This window comes from Apodemus sylvaticus, chromosome 12, assembly GCF_947179515.1.
Source record: "Apodemus sylvaticus chromosome 12, mApoSyl1.1, whole genome shotgun sequence".
NCBI lineage: Eukaryota > Metazoa > Chordata > Mammalia > Rodentia > Muridae > Apodemus > Apodemus sylvaticus.
In genome coordinates, this window is record NC_067483.1 from 41919400 (window position 1) to 41941234 (window position 21835).

At 43.6% G+C, this 21835-nt stretch overlaps 2 protein-coding genes across 4 annotated transcripts in view; one reads left to right on the forward strand and one right to left on the reverse strand.

Moving 5' to 3' along the window:
* Window positions 1-19645, reverse strand: part of Ipo9 (importin 9) — a 47044-nt gene extending 27399 nt beyond the window's left edge. The window contains exons 1-4 of one of the 3 annotated variants that reach the window (XM_052200643.1): window positions 19435-19645; window positions 8649-8710; window positions 8356-8442; window positions 7603-7804 (exon numbers count right to left, since the gene is read on the reverse strand). In XM_052200643.1, the coding sequence (XP_052056603.1) occupies window positions 7603-7804; window positions 8356-8442; window positions 8649-8710; window positions 19435-19597 (514 nt within the window). In that variant the 5' untranslated portion in view covers window positions 19598-19645. Of the gene's footprint in view, window positions 1-7602; window positions 7805-8355; window positions 8443-8648; window positions 8711-15137; window positions 15242-19434 lie in introns of those variants that run through there. The other 2 variants (XM_052200644.1, XM_052200645.1) reach the window with 2 other exon arrangements.
* The window catches only part of Tmem9 (transmembrane protein 9), a 678246-nt gene that overhangs the window by 50249 nt on the left and 606162 nt on the right, over window positions 1-21835 (forward strand). The gene's annotated exons all lie outside the window — the stretch shown is intronic.

A 21835-nucleotide genomic window follows, 5' to 3' on the forward strand; every position in this document is an offset into this window, starting at 1 on the left:
ACCACCCACCCACCCACCCATCCAAAAATGTATTAAGCATAAACTCTATTTATCAATGTGTAACTCTGGGGTTGCTATAATTGGACAGGAAGAGGATTCCTAAGTCAAGGTGTTTAACCCATGTGTAGATTTGAAAGAGGTGAGAAAAGACAGGTCACACCTTCTTGTGCCTGGAAAAAAATAAAATAAGAAAATAATATTCAAAGCACATAAAGACTCTGTATCATCCCCACAGATCAAATACAGATCAAATACTGGAGACTGGCTGTTCTTTAGGAATGTGGCTTCCTTCTGAAAGTTCCAAACTTTATCTTAATAAAGGAATGTCAAATTCCATTTATATTGAAGTCAGCCCAAATAAATACACTGGATAGTGTATTACCACCTCTGGACCTTTGGCCAAGGATCAGGCATAGCCTGCATTTATGAATAAAAGCTTTATGGAAAAATATAGCATAGAGCTCAAGTGTAGTTTAGCATGTACAAGGGTCTGGTCAAATCCCCAGTGTCACCACCACCACCACCACCACCACCACCACCACCACCACCACCACCACCACCAGAAAAGACAGAGGAGTCTTAGTATTGAGGTGACTAACTGAACCTTTTAATGTTCCTATAATCATTGTGAGTAGTTTCAGTTTGTTCATACTTTGTAGGTTTAAATTCAAACTAAGTTTTCTGAGGTCATTATTATTAAGTCAGAAAGTTTGGGATATTAACACCTAAATTTACAAAACTGTAAGACAGAAGTAAAAGATTTATCTATTAGATCAAATATTTAAATTCTTAGCATACAGTTCCTTTATATCATGAGACAAAGTTCTCTTTTATAAACAGAAAAATAACCCAGAAATCAAGAATAGTATCTTCTCCCAAAAAGTCTCAAAGACACTGGGCGCAGTTGGACAAGACTATTTTCCCAGCTATTCAGGAAGCTGAGACAGGAGCCCAGGAGTTAGAAGGCAGCTGGGCAACTCAGAGTAACCTCCATCTCAAAATAAAAAAAAAAATCCTAAAGAGAACTGGTGCTACATTTCTCGCGAGTTCTTACACACGAATACTTTTCTGTCCTCACGTATGCTCCAGTTCCTGTGCTGTGCTGTTCAAAGTCTGCCCTCTAGCTGTCTGTGAATGGAGGTTGGCTGCCGTCCACTTCATGCCTGGTGACTCATCACAAAGGAAACAGATTTCTTCACCAGTTCCTTCTCTTGGCTGACAGAAAAGTGACCTCACTATAGAGTTATTTCCTTAGTCGAGCACAAAGACTCTCCTGCATTCCAATGAGAGTAACTGTACAGTCATCCTTTCTTTCCAGGTCTGTCAGAAAGAAGCTAAATTCTGTACAGAACGATTAGGATTTCCTCTCCTTGACTAAAACAATTGCCCTTTGCTAGATATCCTGGCGCTATGAGAGTTAAGTAAAGGCTCTCAGAAGTTCAATTCCACAGAGCAGTCACCTCGCTCACACAGAAGCAGGGAGGCAAACGGCCGTCAAGGAGCACCTGGGCCTTTCTGGTGTTTCTGAGCTGAAAGCTCACCAACAGAACACAGTAGGTACTCTAAGGGAATCTAGGGATAACAACAGAACAAATGAAAGGCTTGCTTTGACATAGAATCGATAACCTGCTACTCATGCTGAGTGGACATGTAAAATGTGGCGTAGATGCCAAGTAAACAGACTCAACGGCTAGACCTAGAGCACTGCTCCTCACACACCCGAGTGTAGGAGCTTGGCATGCCACACAGAGTGCAGGATCCAGGGAATTATAAGGAAAGGACTTCTTGTTTGTTTGGGATAGGGTTTCTCTGTGTATCCTTGGCGGTTCTGGAACTTACTCTGTACACCAGGCTGCCCTCTAACTTAGAGACCCACCTGCCTCCCCCCACCACACCTGCTCTGTGTGCCCTCCTAAAGGCATGCACCACCATGCGCAGCAGGAAAGGACTTTCAACCTCCCCTCCTTTCATATGCCAGAGCCCCAAGAACACAGAGGCTTCAGAGATCAAAGGCTCCCACCTTCTCTATCACACAACACCACGCAGATCCTACTAGAGCCAGAAGAATTGAGAATTAAATTGCAACTAAGTGGAGCTGAGCTAACAATTTATTCCATAACTAGTCTTTAAAAATTTATATATCTTATTTTTAAATTATAAACATGTGCGTGAGTGCAGATGTCCTTAGAGGCCAGAGGCACTGGATCCCGTGAAGCTAGACTGAAATAAAGACAGCTATGAGCTACTTAATGTGGAAATACAGAATTTAACTCAGGTCATCTCCAGAAGCAGTGTGCATGCTTAACTGCTGAGTCTTCTCTCCAGCTTTGTAAATATTCCTTTTATTCCTCTTTTGGTTTTTTTTTTTTTTTAGATAGGTCTCACAATGTAGAGCAAGCTGGCCTCAAGCTCCTAAGATCTGCCTGCCCCTGCCTCTCAAGCACAAGAATTTATAAATCAATCAATCAATCAATCAATCAATCTATCTATCTATCTACCTACCTACCTACCTACCTACCTATCCATCCATTTATTTTTTTATGTATGTTGGTGTTCTGCCCTAATGTATGTCTGTGTGAGGATGCCAGCCCCACAAAATAGTTTTTAATATCTGATATTCTATTATTTTTACCCCTTTAAAATGAACTATTTTTTTGATTTGTTTTATTATTTTAGGAACATGGCTATTTTGTCTACATGTTTATATTTTGCCTGATGTAAATGTATATATGAGTAACTGATGCTGATGGAGGACTGAAGAGGGAGGTCAGATTCCTTGAGACTGGAATTATAGAGGATTATTAATGTGGGTACTGGGAACTCAGGTCCTCTGTGACAGCAACAAATGCTTTTAACCAGAGGCAACTCTGCAGCCATATGTCTGACTGTTTTGATTTTGACTGTTGTATATGTCTGTCCACCAGTCATATTCCAGGTACAACTCATACACTAGCCTCTTTTTGGGGGGAAGGGGGCTTTTGTCTGCATGTATATCTGTGCACCAAGTGCCTGAGGAAGTGCCAGGAAAGGGAGTTATATCCTGGGATTGGGGTTATACATGGTTGTGAGCCATCATGTGGGTGCTGGGAGTTAAACCAAGGTCCCCTAGAGGAGCAGCCAGTGCTTTTAACCACTGAGCTGTCATTTCAGCCCCATAAATTCCCCACTTCTTCCTATATTTTTCTTCTTTATCTCATTTTATCTCTTACTCTTTTTACTTAATTAAAACTTTCCATCAGCTTTAACAATCTCTAAAATCTGCAGATCCCAAAGGGGTCTCAACTTTCTCCTTCTAGTCACCCCAATGCTTTTCTTTTCCACGATGATCTATGCTAACTCCTCTTTCTTATCCATCCTAATTCCTCCCTATTTCTATCTTACCAACAAAAAATTCTAAGTCTACTCTACACTATTCAAACCTAGTTGTTTGTCCTCCAATAGTTCTTGACAATTGCTTAGTGGTGATATCAAGCAGCTGTGGTTGCTTTCACAGCTACGATGGAACTCAGGGAATAAGACAGACTGTACACCAGGTCCCCAGAGCTACTCCTGATCTAAGGAATTATTTTCTGAACTACACATTCAACATTGCCACATTCAAGTCCCATTTGACTATTTCAAATATATCATCTGAAAAATATATAAACTGACAAAAAATAAACCAAGCAAAGAAAAAACACCAGCTGTGTAAATCCCAATGCAGTAACATAAAAAACAGGAAAAAGAAAAGCAAACCAACTCCAAAATTACTAAAACTATAGCAATGATCACTAGTGAGAATCAAATGAAGCCCCTGAGAGAGAATCCAATGTAACAAGCACATTTCAAGAAACAAATAAACACCTGAATGAACTAAGGAAGGCTAGAAGGATATGAAAGAGTTAGAAAGAAACCGAAATATTGAAGAAAAGCCAAGCAGAAATGACACAGTAAATAAATTCTGTGGGTGATCTCAGCACAGAATCAATAAAGGAGAGGACAGAGTGTCTGCACCTGAAGACAAGATGGAAGAACTGGAACAGTCCAACAAGGACAAAGATAAAAGGTTAAAAGGGTACTGAAGGGAATCCCACAATAGCCGGGACACTCTAATCGGGAACAGGCACTGGAAAGCCTCATTATAAAGGCATAGAGAATGCTTCCTTTTATTTTGTTGTTGGTTTTTCAAAACAGGGTTACTATGTATAGCCCTGGCTGTCCTAGAACTCCACCTGAAGACCAGGCTGGCCTCAATTCAACAGAGATCCACTTGCCTCTGCCTCCAGACTGCTGGAATTGAAGGCGTGCACTACCACTGTCTAGCTAAAAAATATTTTCAAAAGAATCATAACAGAAAAATTTCTAAAGTTAGGAAAAGAGGTATCAATCCAGATACAGGAGATAACACAAAGACAAGACCAGAGAAGAACCATTCCCTTTGTTAGAACTGAACTAAAACCCTTTTTCTAGTTTGCTTTCTGATGCTGTGATAAAACACTGACCGAAAACAACTTGGGCAAGAAACTGCTTATTTTGGCTTAAAGGTTATAGTCAATTATCAAGGGAAGCTGAAGCAGGAAACAAAACCGGGGCCATAGAGGAATGCTGGGCACTGGCTCCCTTCCCTGGTTTGCCCAGTTACCTTTCTTACACAGCCCAGGTCCACTAGCCTAGGGATAGCACCACTCACAGTGGGTTGGGCCCTCCTATGTCAATTAGCAATTAAGAAAATGCCTCAAAGACTTGTCCACAGGCCAATTTCATGGAAGAAATTCCTCAGTTGAGGGTCCTTCCCTGGTGCGTTGACAACACTAAAATACACAGAAGAAAAAAAAGCACAGTGAAAGCGGCAAGAGAGAAACACTGAGTCACACGAAAGGCAAGCCCACTGGCAAAATTCCAGATCATTCGACTGAAGCGTTAGAAGCCAGCACGGCTTGGAGTGATGTATTTCAAGTTCTGAAGGAAAAGAACTCTGCCAATCCAGAGCACTGTGCCAGCAAAGCTACTTGTCATAACTAAAGGGAAGATAAAAGCTTTCCATGATAAAAATAGACTAAAGGAATTCCTCACAGTGAAGAGAAACACAAATCCACGAATGAGCCTCAGAAAATAAACCATGCTAGAAAAATAGTAGGCAAGAGAGGAAGAGAAAGGAAAAAAAAAATCAACAAAATGTCAGTCTTTCAATAATAACCAAATATTAATATAATATAATATCAAGCCCACAATCAAAAGACACGAAAGGAAAATGGACAGAAACTGGAATATGCTATATTAAGTGAGATAATCCAGGCTCAGAAGGATAAGCACATATTCTTTCTCATATGTGGAGACTAGCTTTGAAATCTAAGATTTGTGTGCTCAATTTGGAGTATCTGAGGACAGAAGAGGTCGTAGGAGTGGGGGACCAGGACCCACCTGATGTGAACAGAGATACTGGAAGTTAAAGGTGAGAGGCAGGGGAGAAAGGGAGCAAGGGCAACCAGAATCTGAAGATACACGAAACCCCCTTACGGGAACCACGCTGTTATAAACACATTACATTACATCATCTTTCCAGTAGCTGGGAAGATAGCTCAGCAGTGGAGAGAGCTGACTGCTCTTGAGGAGGACTTGGATTCAGTTCCCCCAGATCTTAGGTCTTCTCAAAGGAGGGAATTCACTTATGTCCTGTCCTGTCAAAGACCACAGTTTGGGGGGTCCTAAGTCTTGGGGAAACATTACTTTTGTTTTGTTAAGCAACTTATTCTCAAAGTGCCTTCTAAATACTTATACTTACACCCATGGACTAGTGCTCCCCCAACCTTGGCTAGAGAAGCCTTTCTTTGCAGGCCAGCAGACACTCACTACTGTCAAAGTGCTGAGTGTTTACTGAGGGCTTATCCCTAAAAGGAACATCTGTATGGAGCCCCCACCCCACCCACAGAAGATGGGGCAGAAAGACTGTAAGAGCAGTAGGGTGGGGAGGTGTGCTGTGTGTGCAGTGCTGTCTTCTGGGCATGACAGCTCACAGCACTCACAGTCTCGCAGCGCTGTGTCACCTGCACAGACCCGAGCCAACAATCCTGCAGCGAGCAAGGATTAGACTCAAAACAGAGTCTCTGAAACTGACCAAATTCACTAGGCCCCTCCCTGCCTCACGTGCAGCACAGACAAGCTGCAAAGAATAATCTCAGTCCAGATCAGCTGCCTGGAGGAAGCAGAAACCAGCCAAGCTTCCTCAAAGAGATTTAGAGCTGAGGCACTTGGAAAGGACAGGCTCCAACCTGTGGCCTGTGCAGTGTGCTCCAGGTTCCCAGCTTTGGGAACTGCCATCTATGCTTGGGTAAGCTCTGAGTCATTTCTGTTCCTATAAGTAACCCCTCACCCATATTCCTGTAAGTAACCCCAATAAAACTCTGTGGTTCACCATGTTGGACTTGGGTGGTGGTGTCCACTCTTTGGTCTATTGTGGGCTCCCAATCTGCTGTGCGTTGCATTCCCCCAGGAAAGGTTTTGTCACATACCATATGTATTTGACACAAGCCCACGGAAGCCAGAAGTGTCAGTTCTCCTGCAACTGGAGTTACATGTGACTGTGAATTGCCCAACATTGGTGCTGGGAATTGAACCTGTGTCCTATGTAAGAGCCAGTATGTCTTCATAATTGCTGAGTCATTTCTTCAACCTCAGATGAGTAATTTTTAATGACTTATTTTTATTTTATCTGTATGAGGGCTTGTCTGCATGTACATCTGTGCACCATGTGTGTGTCCAACATCCACAGAAGTCATAAGAAGGAATCAGATCCCTTGGAACTGGAATTACAACTGTGAGCTATCTTGTGGGTGCTGGGAACTGGACCCAGGTCTTCTGCAAGACCAACAAGTGCTTCTAACATCTTTCCAGCAGCTCCAGATCAGTATTTGTGGAAGGATTTCCTACTGACTTTATCTAGGCGAATGAATATATGACAGATCTTGCAGAGGACCAGAAAACTCAGGCCAGACCCAGGGATATATGAAAGTAAATTCTGGAAGGACTGAGAAGTTAATTAGTCTTATAAGAGATATCTATCGCCAGGCGGTGGTGGCACACGCCTGTAATTCCAGCACTCTGGGAGGCAGAGGCAGGCGGATTTCTGAGTTCGAGGCCAGCCTGGTCTACAGAGTGAGCTCCAGGACATCCAAGGCTATCCCTGACAAAAAACAAAAAAACAAATCAAATCAAAAAAAAAAAAAAAAAAAAGAAAGAAAGAAACTAAGGTTTGAAGTGCCAAGGTACAGTCAGAATCTAAGTATTTATTTGCTATGGCATTTCTGTATCTTTGTATGTGTGCAATTTGGAGGCTTGAACTCAGGGACTTGTGCATTCTCTGCCACTGAATCATAGCCTTAGCCTAAAGTATTGCTCTATAAAGATGTATACTTTGGAAGTATAAGCAGTACTATGCTAACACGATTCCTGGGAAAGAATCAAGAGCACTTCTGGTGGCTATAGAGATAGAAACACTTACAAAAACCTGAAAGAGGAGAAACACTTAATAGAGCCTTGGTCTAGACCACATTATTACATAGCTTCTAATCGTTCCCCCTCTCACTTAAGGTCCAAGTACAACACTAAGGGAAAGGCTTCTGGTACCTGTCAACACACGCATGGCTCCATGGACGGCATTTAAGTCTCCGCTCACCAACATCTCCATAAGCAGGTTGAAGAGTTGGGGCCAGGCTTCAGGCCAATCCCAGTGGGCAATGGCGGACACAGCATAGGCCACGCTGGAGCGCACCTTGCTTATTGATTCTCTCAACCCGTTGGGTAACAGCTCCCGGATAACAATTTTTGCCTGTGGAGGAGGTAGGGCACTTGTAGTTAATCAGAGGTAAGCAGTAGGCCATGGGATGATCTTCACTGCTCAGTTACAGTCACCACAAGAGTTCACCAGCCACAGTGGTGCTCTCACTGGATATTACAAGTATGAAACATTCCCACAGTTGTACAAGGTTCTAACCTAGTTCTAGACCTTGAATCTCATCCTTTCTTGGGTACTCGGATTGGTTGCTTAGCAATTGTACTAAGAAGTATTTTATTTAGTTCTCAAGCCCTTCGAAGTTAGTAATTTTAATTCTAATTTTGGAAACTTAAGAAATTGAGTATTCACAGCTAAATGTGTCAAACGCTCTCATGGCCTGCAGAGGGCAGAATGGGACTTGAACACAGTCCATCCTTGCTTGCTGGTAGCACAGCACTCCTAATGCTGCCCACCCCACCCATCACTCTACTTTCTTCCTAGTCTTGTTTTCTGGAGTCAGGAAGTGTTATCTCAGTGCTGAGTGTCTTAAGACATCTCTTACATCTTTGTAGGTAGATTGAGTACACGTAACCGTTAGCCTTTACCCGTTCTGTAGTTTCCGGAGGTCGGAACTTCTCTGACTGGGCACACCAATGAGTTTCCACATACTGTTTCAAGATGACTGACGCCAGCTGGGAAGACAGTAAGTCATCATGTGCAACAAGAGAGAGGACTTATTTTCACACATAAAAACTACATTTATGGTTTGATACACTTGAATCATCTAAGTCTGTACAAAAATCATGTTTTATACATTGTCCTTATTTCTTCTCCTTCCCCTAGAAAAGTTTCTAAGCTACTAAGAGAATACTTATCAGTTGAGTCACCCTGGACTTACCTGACGGATTGCCAGTGCCCCTTGAGGATCTACAGTCAGCTCTGCCAGGTGAACACCAAATTCTGAAAAAGAAACATTTCCTGTGAGTCTAAGGATATTCACAAAAGCCACAGCAAATCACTGAGCTCTAACCTTGAAGCTACAAGGAAAGAGCTCAGGAAGAAACCTGACCCACTGCCCCAACAGTGCAGCAATGTCAGGAACTATGACATTAAATTTGAGAAAACCTGGCTCAACACACTTACCCTAAAAAGCAAAACAAAATAAGGGTTGCAGAGAGCAGTTTTCAATGTGCAATATAAATTTTAGAAAAGCATAACACATCTGTAATCCCAGCACTGGGAGGCAGAGGCAGGCGGATTTCTGAGTTCAAGGCCAGCCTGGTCTACAGAGTGAGTTCCAGGACAGCCAGGGCTATACAGAGAAACCCTGTCTCGAAAAAACCAAAACCAAAACCAAAACCAAAACCAAAACCAAAAAAAAAAAAAAAAAAAAAGAAAAAGAAAAAGAAAAAGAAAAAGAAAAAGAAAAAGAAAAGCATAACAAAACAAAACCAGCCTAGGCTAGTCCTGCCCAGGATCATCCTTCCCGTTTTCCAAGTGCCGGAACCATTGGCATGAGTCAAATTAACAGTTTTGAGCTGCTTATTCAAAGTTTGTTATAAACTCTCACCACCAAATAAAAACAGACCCATTTACATTTGCCAAGTAATCAGCGTTTTATCAAGAATGTAAGGTCAGGGCTGTAGAGATGGCTCAGTGGGTAAGAGCACGGACCCCTTCTCCAGAGGTCCTGAGTTTAATTCCCAGCAGCTACATGGTTGACTCCCAACCATCTGTAATGGAATCACAACCATCTGTAATGCCCTCTTCTGGTATGTCTGAAACTGCTACAGTGCACTCATATACATAAATAATTCTTTAAAAAAAAGAATGTAAGATCATAATTTTATACCTCGCAATCTAGGATTGTATAAAACAATATAGTTGCCATCAGTCACAAATACTGAGATGGCTGTAAATGTAAACAATACCCTACAATTCAAATTTAGCACGAAAAACAAATATCTTAATAATGTTTTTCTTGGTGACAAGAGTTTCACTGCATAGCCTAAAACTCATATAGAGCTCCTAGCCTGCTTCCTGAATGTCAGGATTGAAGGCATGTACAACCCTATCAGCCTTAACAAAACCAAACCAAACCAAAAATTGATTATACATGGGAATATTTGACATATGCCAGGTTAAATGAGTGCAGTATTTAATTCATTAGCTAATTTTTAATTAATTAAATCATTTTTTTATTAATTCATTTTCTAGACAAGGTCTCACCACGTAGCTCTGGCTGGCTCAGAACTCATTAAGTATATCAGGCTAACCTCTGCCTCCAGAGTGCTGGGACTAAAGGTGTGTGCCACCATGACCAGTCAGGATTAAAGCTATTTCTTAGGTTTATCTCTATGTGTACTCATCTGAATGAATGTATGCTGTCACATGTACACATGTCCCAGGGGGAGCTGGAGGAAGGCACTGGGTCATAAGATCCCCAAAGTTATCGTTACAGGCAATCATGAGTCTCCAACATGGGTGATGGGAGCCAAACTCAGATGTGGTTCTGGAAGGGGAGCAGGTGCTCTTAATCACTGTGCTAGCTCTAGCCTTAAGCATTAAAATTATCTTTACCCATTTCCTTTTTTAAAACCTCTTTAATATAGCTGATAGGAAATTTAAAACTTTATGTCACCCAAACCACATATCTACATACACTACTGCCCCCACCCCTCTAAACAAAGCAAACAACCCAGCCAGGTCTCTAGATTTAGGCAAGTTTCAGTTCAAATCTTGAAGCCACACCTATCCTTAGGTAAGTTATTTCCTTTAAATCCACAAGAATGGTGGTGTCAGTATAACAAACAATCCTATGGGAACTGATTTAATGCATACATGTAGTCAGCCCAAGCTTTTCACATTGTAAAAACTGCATGGTTTTGTTACTTATTTTTATTGTCCATCATTCTGTAGGGCTAACGGGAACTCACCAGGTTTCTTCTAGTAGTTCTAAGACTTTGTTTTCTGACATTTAGGCTTTTAGTCACTGGGGCTTGTTTTTCTGTATGGTACTAACGGTTATGCAGTTGTTCCAGACCGATTTAAAAAGTTCCATCTAACCAGGTGTGGTGGCTCACACCTTTAACCTAGCATGCAGGCAGAGGCAAGTGGGTCTCTGAGTTCAAGGCCAGCCTGGGCTACAGAGGGAGTTCCCAGGCTACACAGAGAGACTATATTGCTTCTCCTTTTCACACACTGCCTTTAGTGAGGCAGGGTCTTACTGTAGCCAAGGCTGGCCTCCAATTAATTGGCAACAATTCTCCTGCCTTGGCCTCTTAAGAGCTGGGATCACAAGTTACCAAGCCCTGAACATTTGTTTCTTTTTCTTGTGGACAGTATCTAACTGTGTAGTTCATGGTGGCCTTGAACTCAAGATTCTGTTACTTCCGGCTTCTTACCAGCTATGACTACAAGTGTGGAGCAGCAAGCCAGCGTGTTCTTGCATTTTGACTCTGACCTATCACATAATGCCAGATGCAATCTTCCACTTGCAGACTAATGCCGGTAAACACAAACTGTACCAGATTTTGAAGTATATCAGACTTGCAGAGCAGGGATGCTCTTGTTTTACTTGTTTCCATAGGTACTTGTGTAGGAGTTTTAGACTTTCTGTCCTATAACTGCCTTTCTAGTCTGTGCTACAGTGTTAATTATAGAAACTTTATACAATGTTTAAATGCCTGTAGAGCTTGTCCCTTCTGGGAGTTTTTCTTTTCAGTGTTATTAGTTACTCTTCACTCCCTGTTTTCCTATACAACCCTTAGCATCAACCCGTCTAGTTTATGTATGGTGTCCTATTGTTTGAGCTAATTATGGTATCTTTCCAGTTTGTTTGAATGTAATGCAGACTGGAGAGATGGCTCAGCAGTTAAGAGGCCTTACAGCTCTTCCAGAGGATCCAGCTTTGATCCCCAGTACCTGCAAGGCGGCTCAGAGCCTGCTTTAACTCTAGCCTTAGGATCCAGTGCCTTTTTCTGGCTTCTGAGGGCACTGCACGCACATGGTGCACAGACATACATGCCGGCAACACAACCCCCCCACACACAGAGAAAACCCACAGTGTCATCTAGAGGGATGACTCACATTATCCTGTAGCAGAGTCTTACAGTTCCTCTTCATTTTATTCCAAACATGTTTTGTTTGTTTTTCTTTTCTTTCTTTTTTAAAATTTCAAGACAGGATTTCTCTGTAACAAGCCCTGGCAGTTCTGTACTCGCTTTATAGAGCGGGCTGATCTCAAACTCACAGAGATCCACCTGCCTCTGCCTCTTATGTGCTGGGATTAAAGGTGTGCACCACCACCACTTGGCTCAATGCCTTTATTTTAAATTGATTTATTTCTTGCAACAGGAGGGATGGAAGCTGGGGCTTCTTGCTGCTGGGGTAGCTTCCAGCGTCTCTAGGCTGCAGTTCTTGGTCCTTTTCTATGGCTGCCATCCTGTCACTCATGAAGAATGAGGCTGTCTATAAAACCATGATAAAATGGGGTTTCCTTTTAATATGTGTATTAAATGCTTAAATCACAAACACTTAAAACCTTCAGAATCATCTCTATGGATACTGAAATTCACTCTGATTCATATGGTTATTTTGGTTAGTTCAGATTCTGGGTAAAAATAAAAAGCCCTCTTCTTGCAATAGAAGAACCAGGTGTAAACCCAACCCTGTATGAGTCAGCTTTTAGAATGGACTCTATAAAACACACATAGGTCATTTACCATCTGAGAAGACCCTTGCTTCGTTTTGTTTTTGAGATGGGGTCTTACTATTTCTCACTTTGTAGACCAAGCTGGCTTCCAACTCAGAGATCCACCTGCCTTTGCCTCCTGTAGTGCTTGGTTTGAAGGCATGCACCACTACTCCCAGATGTATTAAGACCTCTTAAATGCTAATATTTAGGTTTAATTTAATACGAACCATCTCACCAGAACAAGGTAAAATAGACGGTTTTTAAAAGAACAGGTAGCCCAATAAGATAGTTCAGCCAGCTAAGGCACTAGCATTAAATTTGATGCCTGAAAGCAATCCCCAGAACCCACATGGTTAGAAGGAGAGAACCAACCCCCTTTTGATCTCTCTTTTGATCTCCACATACAAGCCACAGCACCAGCCCCATCTCCATAAACAAACAAACAAACAAACAAATAAAGAAGAAGAAGGGAGAAGGAATACTTCTAGTAAAGGCACCCACACTTGCAATTCAGATACTTAGCAGTGTGATACCGGATATTAACCTCTTGCCTTGAGCCTACACGGTCTTGGTGTCCCTGGATAGGGTGAATGGGTTCTAGTGTGCCTCACGCAACTTCCTTCAGAGTGACCTACAAACATATTCATAAGCTACTCGGAACATGAAGAACTTTAACTATTTAAATAACATTTATGTGGGTTTTAAAAGTTCCTGGCAAGAGCTTATGTTTTGGATCATTCCCATAGGGACACACACACTAGAATGAGGCAAAAATAAACAAAATATTCAATCATACAACATGAAAAGATACTGAGGAATAAGAATTTTGAGAAGGTTTTGAAATTTGAGTTTAAACTCCAAAGCATGAATAAATTTGAATGATCTTATTTGCAACACCAATATTCATGGTTCTAGGGTGACAACAAGGATTAAGGAAGGGAAAGGAACCAGGAACGAAATACAGGTCTCTCATCACCAGTTCACACAGGTGCCAAGCAGAAGGCCCAGCAAAGTACTCCTGAACCCTGCACACGCCTCCCGGATAGCTGAGGTCCTGTCATGGGCTGGAGATTGACAATCTCCAGTCTACTTTGCAGACTACTTTCCAGAAAGAAGCTTCCATGAAAGGTTTTCTTGGTGTCTGTGCCAGGAGGAAGCAGTCTTCTAGTGAGGGTCACGCCTCTGGGAGCCTCTCTGCCACTGTCCTAAGGAAACTGTGTCTGGTAACCTAGCAAAGACACACCTCTCACCCCACTCAGCAACTGGACAGTGAAGGTGTCGAGAACAGAGATCAGCGGAAGGTTAAGATCTACATGGAACACCTACACATATTTTAAGATGATTTTTCCATAAAAGTTTATTTCCTTCACTTAAGAGAGAAGGTTGAAAGTTCAACTAACACAAATGCCTGTTTAAGAGTCTCTGGGGTAAGATGACTTGCAGACTAATTTGGCTAATTAAGACAAAATTTAAAACAGAACTGGAAAGAACACAGTCTCTTCTCTAAGTTCCCAGAATTTCTAAACCATTAAGCGTCACATTTTAAAGACAAAATAAAACTAATTTGCAGGTGGTGATAGTGGGATATAAGAAAGGAAATGTCTGCTTAAATTGAAGAGCTCTGAGAAAAGTATTATACTAAAAACTGTAGCTTACACAAAGCTGATGACGGACTGTTTCCAATGGCAGTGGCGGTATGGTACTGATGATGAAGCCTGCTAAGGCCAACACAGGGAATCAAATGACAGACTGTTTGAAGCTGAGAGTATGAGCAAGGAGCAGACAAACAGCTGCTGAGCTGACGGCCTGGTGGGACCATGATCAACACAGGTGCTTCTTCACAGGGCTGACTCTGTCCACGGGCAGAGAACCCCATCTAAGGTAGTATGGGACCTCACTGAAGACTTGTACTGACAGAAGCTATACAGTAGCTTTTGGAAAAAAAAAAAAAAAAACCTAAGTATATCTGTTTAAAAAAAAAACCAACCAAACAAAAAACCCGACCAACATTTTAATGAAAGCAGAGAAAACACAAGAGGCACATACACTGAATTTTGGCCTGGACGATTTAATTCAGATTAAACTAAGATTCAGTCTAAGACACTGAACCAAAGAACACTGCTTTGAGAGCTTTAGGAATTCCTAGAGCCATTTTGTCAGCAAACATTCCCTTAGCCCCCTTTCCAAGGTGAACTAGGAACAGCCTTCTTCAGTTAATCGAGATTTTTTTCACCTGACTTTTATCGGTGCCTCCACTCCAGTCAGACATCCTCTGAGCTTTCTAACCCTTTGCCTTCTCTGACTTTCTAGTCTCATTGCAATATCAGACTCATTTTCTAGTCTTCTGGGTGTTTGCTCTCCCTTTCTGGTGATCTTGGCCCTATATTCTCTTACCCTATTTGGCAACAAATATCTGTGGCAACAAAAACTTTGGCTTAGAAGGAAAAATGTAAAAGAGGGCAGGGAGGATAAAGGAGAAGTTAAGAAATGCTCACTACCGCTCTTAAGCATCTATGAGAGAGACTTAAGATTTGCCAGTGCCTTGATAGTCAACCTTAGGGAGAACTGTGACAGAGAACATCTGTAGGAAAGAGTTTTAAGCAGCACTCTGGAGAAGCCCCCATCTCTCATGGGGATAGGTAACCACCACAAAACCATAGCTTAAAGGGAAAAGAAAACTCTACCACTGGCCTTTTTCCGAGCGTGGCCGCCATCTGCTCGGTTCAGTGCCCGCCACATGCCCAGGAGTGCGTCTGGATCCTTGCGGGGTGCCCTTCGCAGGTGGACAGTGCTTATGCTATACTGTAAGAAAGCCAGAAAAGTGCCCATGAGAACCAGAAAGCATTTCCAGCCAGCAGGATCATCTCTCTAGGCATCTAAGATGGGGAAATCATCATACATAACTGAGCAGCATCTGAATGCCAGGGAATTATTCATATCCTCTGGTCAATGCGATGGTGGGAGATGGAAAGAAAGCCATGTATTCTCTGGGGAGCAAGGCAGAAAAGACTGGGCTGGGACTATAGCTCAGTGGTAGAGTGCATGCCTGGCTAGAATGCATAAGGCCCTGGGTTCAACCCTAAGCACACAAGAAAAAAAGAAAGAAAAGAAAAAAGACAAAAAACTTAGTTAAGGGCAAATGGTGTGTGTGAGTGGGCGTGCATATGTATTCATTTCTAACAGATAAAAATAAGTAGCATGAGAGGAAGAAAAAGACAGGTCTAAGCCTAGTTATTTTTACAAAAATCTCAGCTATGCTAGCTAGAGAACATAGGACTGAACATGGAAGTTGCTCATTTCAACACTTAGGATGTTGTTCTTAAAGAAAAGTAGGAAAGTAAAAGAGGAAAGAAATGAAGTAATTAATATGCCAGAAACAAAGAGGTGATATTCTGAAAGTAGTCTTCCATAAATTGAATGGAATAGGAAGAGGAGGAAGAGGAAGAAGAAGAGGAAGAGGAAGAGGAGGAGGAGGAGGAGGAGGAGGAAGAAGAAGTAGAAGTAGTAGTAATTGTTGTTGTTGACAGAACATTAAGCTTCAGAGTCAAGAGACCCTTTGGTAATCCACACTGTCCTTGTCTAATGCCCAGGTTAATGAATGCTTGATATGTCTCTGTCTACTAATGAAACAATTATAAGAACATGATAATAAATAAAAAAACCTTTTACTTTTACCTTATGTGGGCAGAACTAAATTTTCACAAACTCTGCTAATTGAACTCAAACTCTCAATCCTCTTAAGAAAGAGGAGACAATTGTCTGCTGAATACCACATGACACAGGAACTCCAGACTTTCCAGTACTGTCCCCTCAGCTCGGGGCTGCAGCGACACCTGGCGAGGTTGTAAGTGGCATCATCTCCGAGTGACAACGAGCCTGCCTCTGCCTGTGTGAAGTTTGCGGGCTTCCCCAGATCCCAGTGCTTAGGGAAAGGGTAAGAGCAGGAGTTCAAGAAACCAGTCTAGGACATCAGGCCAACACAGCAGGAAGTGGGTGGGTCTCTGACATACACAGTCTATAGCTTCTAAGAATATGTGTTCATTTTGGATAATGTGAAAATTGATGGCAAAAATACCAGCTGGGAGACAAAAAGAATGATCCGGATGTAACTTTTGCTCTATTCTTAAAGAAGTACTTAATTGAATCTCATCTGTAGGAGCGGGATGTAGCTAGGCAGCAGAATACTTGCCTAGCATACACAAAGCCCCAGACTCAGCCCTCAACACTAGAAGGAAAATTCTCTTTCTGATATAATTTGGCCAGAACTTCATCCTTTCTTGCCCTACCCTCTAAGAGGTAACAACTGATGTGTTCTTTCCCCACAAGTTAGAGATCCTTGCAAGTAATGCTCAAGGGTAGAGTTCATCAGCTGGCAACCAAGAAAGGCACACGCTTTTCTGGAAAAAAATACCAAGTCAGTGCAAGGTGGTGCACGCCTTTAGTCCAAACATTCGGGAGGCAAAGGCAGGTGGATCTCTGAGTTCAAGGCCAGCCTGATCTACAGAGTGAGTTTAAGGATAGCCAGGGCTAAACCAGTCTCTAGAAAAGAAACAAAACAAAACAAAACAAAAAAACACAAACAAACCCTAAAATCTTATCATCCGCATGGGTTCAGTGTCCTATGCCTATGTGAGGCAATAGCAAATGGCTTACAGTGTGGCTCTTGGAGAAGGTAGAGGGACGAGATCTGATAAGTCACTTGACCCGGTGCTCTATTGACATAGAAAATTACCACAACACAAAAATAAGACACCAACTCTCAGTAACTTCAGGTTTTAAGGAAGATGCTTTAAATGACCAGAAAGTAAGGCCCATCTTTCTGGGATAAAACTAGAACGGAAAAGCAATTTCAAGCGTGCAAATCATTTACTCACTCATCTGTAAGAAAGGCTCCTTATTTTGGCCCATGGGGCCTTTTCATTACAGCAATAATTTCCTTACAATCCAAGACTAAGAAGCTTGTGAACGCCTCCTAGGAGACCAGGTGGTGTCATTTCATATAAAGAAGGGCTACAGCTAAAGAAGCTGTTAGCTTACCTTTAGACAGTATCTCAGAGAGTTAACCAGTACGTAAAATTGGAGATGCTCAGGACCCAATGGGAGAGATTACTGTTCAAGACCACTCCCGGAAAGGACTCTTAAGGAATGAACCACTACGCTCTAACTAAAAACAGGTACAGAAAGGGGACAAGACTATTTTAAAGCCACGGAAGAGTCTAATATACTATATTCAGCTCCAGGCTTGATCCTACCCTGTAGCCACATTCTGTACTCCAGTCATATGCCTCACGACCAGGTCCCCATTCCTGTTACTGTATAGAGCTTGCACCTGCCACTCACACATTATCAGTAGGTTATGGGGACAGGAGGGAGAATTGAGGTGGCCTTTGTCAATTTACCCATCAACAACTAGATGAAATTCTGTACTTTTGGGATGACATGAGTAGGCGACAAGAACTTCAAAATGGTCTTAAGTTTACAACTGGTTTTGCCCTGGATGGGGCCATAGTAGCTGGCTAGAGCTGAAGAAGAAATCACAGCACGACTAGAGAGCTATTGTACAGTTTAAACATAAGTCCGCCTTTCACAGCAAGGTGACAGCCGTACATCTGGTGGTAAGCTCAAACACCAGCTATCATTCATGGGAGGTTTTATTAAGGATTGGTTTGCATCAGACCAGCAACTAAATGCAAATAACAAGTTAAATTTAGTAAGGTTTCTGCCTATCACCGTTCTTTCTTTATACCAGGGAAGCAGAGGCATGAACTGTAAAGTCAAAGAATTTGACCTTACTGGACAAGTTATGCACTGCGATCCAATAGCTTTCTCCCATCCATGGCTCCCTCTCTAAAGAGAGTCTGGTATGTTATAAAGCTACACCTGGACTTTCAAAATGGTCTCTAACCTATTAGAACCCAAATCTCAAGAGTCCTAACAGAAGGAAACTTTCCTTCAACAGTTGGTCATATAAGAGAATATAAAAATTAAATTCAAGGGAAGTTCCCCCACCACATCAATTTCTTTTCAATAAAAATAAGTCCCGCAGGAGCATTAATTCAAGGCTTTGAGGGTAGTTGATCAAATATGGAAACAATCTTCCATATTTCTGAAGAAGCCTAAGTTTAAGGACCAGTGGAAATATTCCCTTGAGCTCGGGGATTCTGAGGATCTAGAATTCTGAATCAGCTATGTTTCTTACATAAAGACCAAGGAGATTTTTCCCTTTTTTCTGTTCTTTGTAAAATAGGCCTGCTGAAAGCCCACTAAACAGGAAATTAAAAGAAAACATCAAACAAATAGTTTCTTTCTCTAACACTTTAAAGAACATAATGGGAGAATGAGAACAAAGAATCTAAAACAAAGGAAGATCGGTTCCTGTACATGGAAATGCACAGTATTTAATAATTGCCAGCAAGTCTTTAAAAGAAAGAAAAATGAGAAGCATGGTCGGGAAAGTGAAGCGTCGTATGCATCGAATTGAGTTGATTTCTAGGAAAACATGAGGTGTTTGAACAAGCAGCCAGATTTAAAACTCGGATGCCGAAACTTGTTTGATGGTGGCCGCCTTCGTAAGGGCCTTACCTCTCTGACTCTTTAGCTCCCTTCCCTGATCTCACTACAATCGAGCTGGTGAAGAAAACGGCAAAAGACCTTGTCTTGGGCTCAAATATCATCTATACTGCGCGACACCGACAGCACCACGTCGAACTCCATTTCTGTCCTCTGCAGCACCCAGCCACTATCTTTTCAAGTCTTCCCCCACCCCATCCCCGCTAAGGCTCCACCTCCCCCGACCCTTTCCTTTCAGACGCGCCACCCTTCTTCTAGGACTTTCACAGCCACCAGCGGCACTCCCACCTCCACGTTTCCTAATCCACTCCTGACGCCCACCTCTCCCCTGGCTCAGGATCCCCAAATCCCTGCGGTCAGCGGACTGTGCGGCCGGCCCCGGTCCGAGCCATCCTCGTGACGGTCCCGCCTCACTCACCCTCTGTCACCTCCAGCACCTTAATCTGCTCCTCTGCAGCCGCCCGCACCTCCTGCACGGGGGACAGGATCCCGGTGAGGGTATCCACCAACGCCTCCTTCAATCCCTGTGCCACTGGACCCGGCAGCCCAGAAGCCGCTCCAGCTGCAGCCGCTGCCGCCATCTTTCCTCCCCTCAGCCCGCCAGCCCCGCGCCTGGGACCCGCCACCGAATGACGGCTCCCGCGTACGGCCAATCCGCGAAGCCGCGCCTGCGCAGCTAAGGACGCGGGAGCGGGCGGGGGGCGGGGACAGATCGCAGCCTCCGGAGACAGCGCCTTCTGCTGCCGGAACCGAACCGCGCTGGGCCGGCCAGGAATGCTTTGGACGTGTTTGCACAGAGAATTCCCATAACGGTTTGTAGTCCTGAAGTCGCACGCGCTGTTAGAAAGCACTCTTGGAATAAAGGCGAGTAACCTTTATTCCAACTGGGCAGCAGAATCGAGCTGACCCTGATGACAAGGGAAGCGCTGAGGGCGTGAGCACAGAAGGCCCTGCCCCTTGTCTGCTGTGCCCCTTGTCTGCTGATGCCCTCCCCCCGCCGCCCCCATCACTCCTCTCCACCTGCATGATTCTAGGCTAAGATTTAAGACGAGTTAGGACAGAGGTCGGGCTTTAAGGAAGGGGGTCAGAATAGCATGTTCTTTAAAACAACACCCCTCCTTTCAACTAAAAACAGAAGTGATTCACTTGGGTCCGTTTACGGTTTAGCTTTAGAGATCTCCCTCAGCCTAAGATGCCGAGAGGACAGGGAAAGGGGGACATGCAGAAAAACTGAAGTGAAATTGGCAACGGGGAGTGGTCACTTTAGAAAAATCCAGTTTTCTAGCTTTTTAGTTTAGATAAACCCAATGTCAAAAAGGGCTGTCATAGAGAGAACACCTACAGGTGAAGAAGCATTTCTCTAGAATGATTTTTTAAAGATTTATTTATTTATTTATTATATGTAAGTATACTGTAGCTGTCTTCAGAAACCCCAGAAAAGGGCATCAGATCTCCTTACAGATGGTAACTCACATAGTGAGCCACCATGTGGTTGCTGGGATTTGAACTCAGGACTTTCAGAGGAGTAGTCAGTGCCCTTAACCGCTGAGCCATCTCTCCAGCCCTAGAATGATTTTTTAAAAAAATACTATCTACGTATTTGTCGTTATTTTGTTTTGAGACAAGGTCACATGTGGGCCAGACCGGCCTCAAACTTGCTGTGTAGTTGGCACTGGCCTTGAGGTCCCTGATCTTGATCTTGCTGTTTTCACCTCCCCCACTGCTGAGATCGCAGGTATGTGCCACCACGCATGGCTTTGGAGCGATTCTCTATGTGACTACTAAGAGTGAATTCCCGCAAATATATAACACTTAATTTTTAAAAAGTGTTGGGGGAGGCCGGAAGAAAAAGACCCAAGCACTTGCCGTGGGTACCACTCTGATGGATGAATGTGTGATGGGGAGATGGGAAAGATGGAGAATGTGGTAGAGATGGAGGAGGAAACCAAGCTGATGGGTTCATACACTATGGAGAAAGGTGGACCTGGGGACTTGAAGGCAGTGACGAACTGGAGTATGTGAAGAAGCCATGCTGTGGTTCTGTGCCAGGCTGCCCCCAAGGGCCATGTCCGGGTTCCTGGTCCTGCTGCAGCTGCAGTCTGTGTCAATGTCTGGGACCTGCGTTACCATCAAAGGCAAAGTGGATGTCAGTGATCTGGGCTGCCACCAGAAGCCATATGGATATCTGAGGGGCATGCTGCTGGGGGAGGGGAGATATGCTGATCTGAATGGCTGCACTTGCTGCCATGGGACACTAGGACCCATGCTGCTGCCGGCGGTGTCCACATGTCTGGGTCCAAGGTTCTGTGGCAGACAGGTCTGTGTTGATGTCCCAGACCTGTGTTACTTCCAAAGGCCATGCAGATATCCCTGGTCTGGACTGCTTACCTGAGGCACTGCTGTGCTGAGCTGACCTTGCCTCTTGCTTGGGCAGCATAGTAGAACTGACCCTGATGTCAAGGGAATGGGTAAGCTAGCCCTGAGGGCATGAGCACCAAAGGTCTTGCCCCTTGTCTGCTGTGGATTGTAGTGGGCACTGGAGAGATGCCCTTCCCCCACCACCACCCCTCTCCACCTGCAGCACAGGTGGGAGAGCTGGTCCTGCCCCTCACCTTAGGAGAGTGGGCCCTGCCCCCTTTCCAGGACAGCACAGTAGAGCTGGCCCGGGTGTCAAAGGCATGGATGAGTCACCCATGAGGATATGAGAGGAAAGCTGAGGCTGCCTCTTACCCGCTGTGGCATGGGGGGAGCTACTGGAGTGCTTGCCCTGGTGGTGCAGGGGAAGGATTGCTGGCAGGCTCACCAACTCAGCTACTTCC